The following is a 10,059-nucleotide window of genomic DNA, read 5'->3' on the forward strand; positions in this document are numbered from 1 at the left end:
ACTGTTTTTCTTCCTGAGGTTGCAAACCACTTCAGCTCCTTCATGTCTTTCTCTAACTCCTCCATTGGGAACCCTGAGCTTAGTCCAATGGTTGGCTGTGAGCATCCACCTCTGTATTTGTCAGGTTCTGGCAGAGCCTCTCAGGAGACAGCTATAGCAGGCACCTGTCAGCAAGCATTTCTTGGCATCCACAGTAGTGTCTGTGTTTGGTAACTGTATATGGGATGGATCCCCAGGTGGAGCAGTCTCTGAATGGCCTTTCTCTCAGTCTCTGCTCCACAATTTTTTGCTGTATCTCCTCTTGTGAGTATTTTGTTATGCCTCCTAAGAAGGACCAAAGTATCCAAACTTTGATCTCCCTTCTTCTTGAACTCCATGTGGTCTGTGAATTGTATATTGGGTATTCACTTATGACTGAGTGCATACCATGTTTCTTCTTTTGTGATTGGGTTATGTCTCTCAGGATGATATTTTCTAGTTCCATCCATTTGCTAAGAATTTCATGAAGTCATTGTTTTTAAGAGCTGAGTACAGAAGGAAGGATCATCCAGAGACTGCTGCATCTGGGAATCCATAACATATACAACCACTAAACCCAGACACTATTGCATATACTAGCAAGATTTTGCTGACAAGATCCTGATATAGCTATCTCTTGTGAGGCTATTCCAGTGCCTGGCAAATACAGAAGTGGATGCTCACAGTCATTTATTGAATGGAACATAGGGCCCCCAATGAAGGAGCTAGAGAAACTACTCAAGGATCTAAAGGAGTCTGCAGCCCTATAGAAGGAACAATGATATGAACTAACCAGTACCCCCCAGAGCTTGTGTCTCTAGTTGTGTATGTAGCAGAGGATGGCCTAGTCAGCCATCAATGGGATGAGAGGCCCTTGGTCTTGTGAAGATTATATGCCCCAGTACAGGGGAATTCCAGGGCCAGGAAGTGGGAGTGGGTGTGTTGGGGAGCAGGGCAGGGAGAGGGTATAGGGGATTTTCTGGATAGAATTTGAAATGTAAATGAAGAAAATATCTAATAAAAAAATAAATAAAAAAGCTGAGTACTGCTCCACTGTGTAATGTACCACGTTTTCTGTATCTGTATCCTTCCTCTGTTGAAGGACTTCTGGGTTCTTTCCAGCTTCTGGCTATTGTAAATAAGGCTGCTATGAACATAGTGGAGCATGTGTCCTTGTTAAATGTTGGAGCATCTTTTGGATATATTCCCAGGAGTGGTATAGCTGGGTACTCAGGTAATACTATGTCCAATTTTCTGAGAATCCACAAGACTTATTTCCAGAGTGGTTTTACCAGCTTGCAATTCCAACAACAATGGAGGAGTGTTCCCCTTTTTCCACATCCTCTTCAGAATCTGTTGTCACCTTAGTTTTTGATTCTGATTGGTGTGAGGTAGAATCTCAAGGTTGTTTTGATTTGCATTTCTTTGATGACTAAAGATGTTGAACATTTCTTTAGGTGCTTCTCGGCCATTTTATATTCCTCAGTTGAGATTTCGTTCTTTAGCTCTGTACTCCATTTTTAATAGGGTTATTTGGTTCTCTGGAGTCTAACTTCTTGGTTCTTTGTATATATTGCATATTAGCCCTTGATAGGATATAGGGTTGGTAAAGATCTTTTCCCAATCTGAAGGTTGCCATTTTGTACTGACAGTGTTCTTTTCCTTACAGAAGCTTTGCAATTTTATGAGGTCCCATTTGTTGATTCTTGGTTTCAGAGCATAAACCACTGGTGTTCTATTCAGGGAAATTACCCCTGTGCCCATATTCTCAAGGCTCTTCCACATTTTCTCTTCTATTAGATTCAGTGTATCTGGTGTTATGTGGAGGTTCTTGATCCACTTGGACTTGAGCTTTGCACAAGGAGATAAGAATGGAACAATTTTCATTCTTCTACATGCTGACCTCCAGTTGAACCAGCACTATTTGTTGAAAATGTTGTCTTTTTTCCACTGGATGATTTTAACTCCTTTGCCAACAATCAGGTGACCATAGATGTGTGGCTTCATTTCTGGGTCTTCAATTCTGTTCCATTGATCTACCTGCCTGTCTCTGTACCAATACTATGCAGTTTTTATGACTATTGCTCTGTAGTACAGCTTGAGGTCATGGATGATGATTCCCCCAGAATTTCTTTTATTGTTGAAAATAACTTTCGACATCCTAAGATTTTTGTTATTCCAGATGAATTTGCAAATTGCTCTTTCAAACTCTATGATGAATTGAGTTGGAATTTTGATAGGGATTGCATTGAATCTGTAGATTGCTTTCAGCAAGATGACCATTTTTACTATATTAATCCTGCCAATCCACAAGCATGGAAGATCTTTCCATCTTCTGAGATCTTCTTCAATTTCTTTTTTCAAAGACTTGAAGTTCTTTTTTGTTGTTGTTGTTTTGTTTGTTGGTTGGTTGGTTGGTTGGTTTTTTGTTTGTTTGTTTTTCAAGACAGGGTTTCTCTGTATAGCCCTGGCTGTCCTGGAACTCACTTTGAGGACCAGGCTGGCCTCAAACTCAGAAATCCACCTGCCTCTGCCTCCTGAGTGCTGGGATTAAAGGCCTGTGCCACCACGCTTGGCAGAAAGACTTGAAGTTCTTATCATGAAGATCTTTCACTTGCTTTTTATAATCACACCACGTATTTTAAATTATTTGTGATTATTGTGAAAGGTGTCAATTCACTAATTTTTTCTCATCCTGTTTATCCTTTGAGTAGAGAAATACTACTGACTTGTTTGGGTTAATTTTATATCCAGCAACTGTGCTAAAGTTGATTATCAGATTTAAGAATTCTCTGGTGGAGTGTTTGGGGTCATTTAAGTATACTATCATATCATCTGCAAATAGTGATAGTTTGACTTCTTCCTTTCCAATTTTTATCCCTTTGACCTCCTTTTGTTAATTGCTCTGGCTTGAACTTCAAGTACTATATTGAAAAGGTAGAGAGAAAGTGGACAGCCTTGCCTAGTCCCTGATTTTAGTGGGATTGCTTCAAGTTTTTCTCCATTTAGCTTGATGTTGGCTACTGGTTTGCTGTATATTGCTTTTACTATATTTAGATGCTGGCCTTGAATTCTTTATCTTTCTAAGATTTTTATCATGAAGGGGTGTTGGATTTTGTAAAATACTTTCTCAGTCAGGAGCCTGATATAGCAGTCTCCTGAGGGCCTTTGCCAGTGCCTGGCAAATACACAAATAGATGCTCACAATCATCCATTGGACAGAGCACAAGGCCCCCAATGAAGGACCTAGAGGAAGTACCCAAGAAGCTGAAGGGGTCTGAAGCCCCATAGGAGGAACAACAATATCAATTAACCAGTACCCCCAGAGCTCCTTGGAATTAAAATACCAATCAAAGAAAACACATGGTGGGACATGTGGCTCTAGCTATATATGTAGCTGAGGATAGCCTAGCTGGTCATCAATGGGAGGAGAGGCCCTAGGTCCTGTGAAGGTTCTATGTATGCCCCAGTATAGGAGAATGCCAGAACTGGGAATGGGAGTGGATGAGTTGGGGAGTAGGGCAAGGGGGGAAGGGATAGGGGATTTTCAACGAGGAAACTAGGAAAGGGGATAACATTTGAAATGTAAATAAAGAAAATATCTAATTAAAAATAGTTTCTCAACATTTAATGAAATTATTATGTGGGTTTTTTTCTTTGAGTTTATGTAGTGGGATACATTGATGGATTTCTGTATATTGAATCATCCCTGTATCTCTGGGATGAAGCTTACTTGATCATAATAAATGATTATTTTGAGTATACTTGGATTTGTTTTGCAAAATTTTTTTGGATATTTTTGCATTGATATTTATAAGGGAATTTGGTCTAAAGTTCTCTTTCTTTGTTGGGTTTTGTGTGGTTTAGGTATAAGCACAATTGTGGCTTCATAGAATAAATTGGGTAGTGTTCCTTCTGTTTCTATTTTGTGGAATAGTTTGAAGAGTGTTGGTATTAGGTTTTATTTGAAAGTCTGATAGAATTCTCTACTAAACCCATCTGGTCTTGGCCTTTTTGAGGTTGGGAGATTATTAATGACTGCTTCTATTTCTTTAGGGGTTATGGTTCTGTTTAGATGGTTTATCCTATCCTGATTTAATGTTGGTACCTGGTATCTGTCTAGAAAATTATTCATTTCATCCAGATTTTAGGATGCATGGGATTATTTCAATCTTCCTGTATCTGTTGAGGCTTGTTTTGTGACCAATTATATGATCAGTTTTGGAGAAGTTACCATGAAGTGCTGAGGAGAAGAAGAATTCTTTTGTTTTAAGATGAAATGTTTTATAGATATCTGTTAAATCCATTTGGTTAATAACTTCTGTTAGTTTCACTGCATCTCTGTGTAGTTTCTGTTTCCATGATCTGTCCATTGCTAAGAGTGGGGTATTAAAGTCTCCCACTATTATTGTATGAGGTGCAATGTGTACTTTGAGCTTATTAAAATTTCTTTTTTGAATGTGGGTGCCCTTGCATTTAGAACATAGTTGTTCAGAATTAAGAGTTCATCTTGGTAGATTTTTTTCCTTTGATGAGTAAGAAGTGTCCTTCATTATCTTTTTTGATAATTTTGGTTGAAAGTTGATTTTATTCTATATTAGAATAGCTACTACAGCTTGTTCTTGGGACCATTTGCTTGGAAAAAAATTTTCCATCTTTTTGCTCTGAGGTACTGTCTGTCTTTGTCACTGAAGTGCATTTCCTGTATGTAGCAAAATGTTGGGTCCTGTTTTCATGTTCAGTCTGTTAGTCTAAATCTTTTTAGGGGCAATTGAGTCCATTGATATTAAGAAATATTAAGGAAAAATGATTGTTGCTTCCTGTTATTTTGTTGTTAGAGTTGGAATTAGGTTTATATGGCTATCTTCTTTTTTGGTTTCTTAAAAGAAGATGATTTCTTGCTTTTTCTAGGATGTAGTTTTCCTCTGTGTGTTGGAGTTTTCTATTATCCTTTGTAGGGCTGGATTTATGGAAAGATATTGTGTAAATTTAGTTTTGTCATGGAATATTTTGGTTTCTCCATCTATGGTAATTGAGGGGTTTGCTGGGTATTATAGCCTGGGCTAGCACTTGTGTTCTCTTAGAGTCTATATAACATCTGCCCAGGATCTTCTAGCTTTCATAGTCTCTGGTAAAAGTCTGGTGTAATTCAGATAGGTCTGCCTTTATATGTTACTTGAACTTTTTTCCCTTACTGGTTTTAATATATTTCTTTGTTCAGTGCATTTGGTGTTTTGATTATTATGTGAGAGGAGGAATTTCTTTTCTGGTCCAATCTCTTTGAAGTTCTGTTGGCTTCTTGCATGAGAGACTCTCTCATGGCAGGATTTGTGTGCAGAGTACTGTAGAATAGCCATAGCTCCTGGGTGTAAATAGACACTGGAAGACATTTTCTTACTTTTCATTATTTTATTTATTTACATTCCAGACATTGTCCTACCCCTTCTACCCCTTCCCACAGTTCTTCATCACATGTCTTTTCCCAATTGCCTCTGAGAAGGTGCTCTCCCTCTGGCTCCCAGGCTCCTCTTTCTCTGGGTCCTCAAGTCTCTACAGGATTGGTGCATCCTCTCCAACTGAGGCCTGAGAAGACACTGCCGGGGAATAAGCATCTATCATCTTTATGAGGTTTAATCTATGGTCATTTTCTTGTGCTTCAGTTTTGTTAGGATATCCTGGGCTTGATGTAGGATAACTGTGCTCTCAGGGTTCCATATTGCCTGGGTTTTTTGTTGATTCTGGTCTTTCAAGGACCTTTAGCCATCAAGATGGGTTTGGTCACTGGATGTTCTTGTTGTAGTAGGTATTGGGGGGTAGTTAACATCTGTGGTCTTGGTGTGGCAGGCCTTTGATAGATATCCTTGGGTTGTATGTTTCTGGATCAGCAGATCTGTATGGTTTAGGATCTACAGGTCCATCTGATTCAAGAATTGCAGATCTAATGATACTGGGCAGAGAAGTGGCAGGAGAATGGAAGTCTGCCTGGGGTATCAGGCTGCTCAAGGCAGCTTGGCTTTCTCCAAAAGACTCAACTATTAGGGAAGATGGGTGGGAGAAAGGGAAGCTTACCTGTATGGTTCAGGACCCACAGGTCTGATGACGGTGAATGGAGAGGTAGGGGTGGGGAGAATGGAGGTCCACCTGGGATAGCAGGGTGCTCAGAGTAACTTGGCTTGTTCCAGAAGACTCAGCAAGCAGGGAAGAAAGATGGGGAATGGGAAGCTTATTTGTATGGTTCAGGCTCAGCAAGTGTGATGAAGATGGTAGGAGAGATGGCAATGGGATCCTGTTAGCATTTTAAACAATAAATTTTAAGCAGAGACCATGCATATGTTTAGTCTTCCTTGATTATTTGAACAAAATTATTTGACTTCATGATCAGTCCACAGTGTTTTCCTCGTATCATCCAACTTGGTCCTTGAAAAAGGCCATATACTCAGGGCAACAATTTTTGTTTAATGAAATATATTTTAAGAGCTTAGATATTTTAAAGGATGAAACATTTGCTGTCAAAGAATTAGAACAAGAGTGAAGATAACAAGAATCAAGAATGCACCTAAAGATATTGTAGTACTCATCAACAATCACAGCCTAGCTAAGGAAAGAATGATGAGTTTGAATATCGATAAAATTCATGCCATCTAGTTTGTAGTGTGTAGTTGAGAAAAGAGATATTACCACAAGAAAGAGGACATGCAGAGGTCTATGATGCATACGTCTTTAATAATGGAATTATGACTTTATGCAGAGAGTATTTCCATGAGTAATTTTATGTTCTTGTGCCTTTTGATGATACTGACTAAAGGAACTACACTCAAAGACAACAAAGTATATAATGCATTTCATCAGCTGTCATTGAGATATGTCAGCACACCACACAGATCTGTGATAGTTTAAGGTTCAAGGAATTATATAATATGAGTTCATGCATATTATTATTTACAATTCACTGAAAAATAAATTATGCTTCCTTCCTATACAACTAATAAGTATTTTTCTCCTCCATTCCCTAAGATGGTATGTTTTTTTCTATCACCAAGCATAGGATAATACAGAGCATTCCTAGGTCATTGGTCCCTACAGCAATAAGTAATGAAATAAATGGTCAACACCAAAATAAATTTGAGGTATTCTCTGAGTAATACACATACTCAATTATTAAGTACATAATTGTGATATCTTATAAAAGTTTGTGATTGTTCACCAGCAGATATGGAACAGTGTGTGAGGTGTCCAGATGATAAGTATGCTAACTTAGAGCAAACCCACTGCCTTCAAAGAGCTGTGTCATTCCTGGCTTATGAAGATCCACTGGGGATGGCTCTAGGCTGCATGGCCCTGTGCTTCTCTGCCCTCACACTACTAGTATTTTTCACTTTTGTGAAGTACAAGGATACTCCCATTGTGAAAGCCAATAACCGCATTCTCAGCTATATCCTGCTCATCTCTCTAGTCTTCTGTTTTCTCTGCTCATTGCTCTTCATTGGACATCCCAACCAGGCCACCTGCATCCTACAGCAGACCACATTTGGAGTATTTTTCACAGTAGCCATTTCTACAGTGTTGGCCAAAACAATAACTGTGGTCATGGCTTTCAAGCTCACTGCTCCAGGAAGAAGGGTGAGAGGGATGTTGGTAGCAGGGGCACCTAACTTGGCCATTCCCATTTGTACCCTAATCCAAATTGTTCTTTGTGGAATCTGGTTAGTAACATCTCCTCCTTTTATTGGTAGAGATACAAAATCTGAACATGGGAAGACCATCCTTATTTGCAACAAAGGCTCAGTCATTGCTTTCCACTTTGTCCTGGGATACTTGGGCTCCTTGGCTCTGGGGAGCTTCACTGTAGCTTTCTTGGCTAGGAACCTTCCTGACAGATTCAATGAAGCCAAGTTCCTAACGTTCAGCATGCTGATGTTCTGCAGTGTCTGGATCACCTTCCTCCCTGTCTACCACAGTACCAGGGGAAAGGCCATGGTAGTTGTGGAGGTCTTCTCCATCTTGGCTTCTAGTGCAGCATTGCTAGGGTTTATCTTTGTCCCAAAGTGTTATGTTATCTTAGTTAAATCAGATTCAAATTTTCGGGAGAAGTACAAAAATAAATTTCATTATTGAAACTTCAGTAGTTTTAAAATGTTAGATGGTACTTAATGTTATTTTCTGCTTTGTCTTAACAGAATTACTACTAAATCATACAAAAAATTAAGTAATATACTAAGATTGTGCTAACATAGCAGGATAGCACAGCCTAATTAAATACCAATGATAAAGGCTTGGTGGGAAATGGTTTCATTCATAAGAACACAAACCTAAACTTTGAGAACAGTGAATTGCAAGTGAGGAATAACTGACATCATTTTGACATGTGTATGTGTGCAAGCCATGTTCTTAATTAATGATTAATATAAGATGACCCTACTGTTTGTGGACAGTGCCACCTCTAGGCAAGTTGTTCTGGGAATTATAAGAGGACTGTAGACAACATAGACCTGATGGCAGTAATGACCATTATTCCATGGACTCTAATTGGGCCCTTGTATCCATGTTCTTGCCTTGGTTTCATTTATCTGACTGTGACCAAGGTACATAGGTAAATCAACACCTTTCTTTCACATGTTCCTTTTGACCATGGTATTTTGTTACATCAACAGAAACTAAGACTTTAGCAAAATGTTAAATTGCCTAATTAGGAATTTGGAATATCATAGATTACTGATGCAATAAAAAGAACCAATTTGAAAAGGAGGAACAAAAGTGAATGTTAGTTGAGTATGGAACATAGAGGCAGCATTACATATTGTTGATGGCCATCACAAAGGAGGAGGATTTTGAATAGCTTTACAATGTATTATGAAGATGTTAACAATATTGGGTAACATATTAAGAAGGGTACAGTATGCCAGCACTCAGGAGGAAGAGGCAGGTGGATTTCTGAGTTTGAGGCCAGCCTGGTCTACAGAGTGAGTTCCAGCACAGCCAGGACTATACAGAGAAACCCTATCTCGAAAAACAGAAGAAGAAGAAGAAGAAGAAGAAGAAGAAGAAGAAGAAGAAGAAGAAGAAGAAGAAGAAGAAGAAGAAGAAGAAGAAGAAGAGTACAGTACATGAATAGGGCAATGGGGTTCAGATTGTTCCTGCGATACAAGGCTCTTGTACTTTATATGAAAACACACCATTTTATCTTGAATTGAATATGTTTCATTCAGTGAGAAATAGTGGTGAGAATAATATCATACACAATACCTTTATCACAATAAAGTCAATGAAGTCTGTGAACATATAAAGCACTCTATATGAAGGGTCTCATTATAAATTTTATCAGGATAAGAGTTATTATATCTTATTTGAGTTTAATATTACACACAAACACACACACACATACAAAATCACATTATTATTTTTGATCATCTGTTGTTGAATTCAATGTCGTTTTTCTCTCAAGGTACTGTTTATTGCTTTATTTTTAACTGCTATTTTGTAGTTTGATTTTTACATTAGTGTTTAATTGTTCTTTCTTTACATTTTCTGTCTCTAAAATATCCTTTGTATCCTTTCTGTAATGCTAAAATGCAAATGGCCTCTTATTTATTTAATTCTTATTAAATGCCCATGTGTATTTGTATATACATATATATTTTGAAATAAATCTGTAGAAACCATGTAAAATTGCATGTGTTTATATTCTTATTGCTCATTATTTGGTAATACATGACTAATCTTTGTTCCCTTCCATGGCGATGAGAACCTCTTACATTCCCTGATTTACAGTTTTCTGTAAATGCTTATGCAGTCTAAAAGTTTGGAAACTTTCTTCCAATCAGTTTGGTATGCTCGTTGTTGTGTTCCTTCTTCAGATCATATTTTGGGGTTAGTATTGGTAAGACTTCCTGGACTACCTATGCCATTCCGAGAAGATATATGTTCACAGCCTTCTTCCTCATCCTTTGACTCTCAAGCTCTTTCCCACCATCTTCTTCACTTTTTCCTGAGCATTGTATGAGGGAAAACACTGTAAGAGGGTACATTGTTTGTTTTTAAGTG

The 10,059-nt window shown here is 38.2% G+C and overlaps 1 protein-coding gene across 5 annotated transcripts in view; it reads left to right on the forward strand.

The window, feature by feature from the left end:
* The window catches only part of Vmn2r17 (vomeronasal 2, receptor 17), a 33,375-nt gene extending 25,242 nt beyond the window's left edge, over positions 1-8,133 (forward strand). For 4 of the 5 annotated variants that reach the window (XM_030254650.1, XM_030254648.1, XM_030254649.1 and 1 more), the window contains one exon: positions 7,229-8,133. In XM_030254650.1, the coding sequence (XP_030110510.1) occupies positions 7,229-8,133 (905 nt within the window). Of the gene's footprint in view, positions 1-7,225 lie in introns of all 5 variants that reach the window. The other variant, NM_001104628.1, reaches the window with a different exon arrangement.
* Positions 8,134-10,059: the final 1,926 nt, after the last annotated feature.

Source organism: Mus musculus, chromosome 5, assembly GCF_000001635.26.
Source record: "Mus musculus strain C57BL/6J chromosome 5, GRCm38.p6 C57BL/6J".
Lineage (NCBI taxonomy): Eukaryota > Metazoa > Chordata > Mammalia > Rodentia > Muridae > Mus > Mus musculus.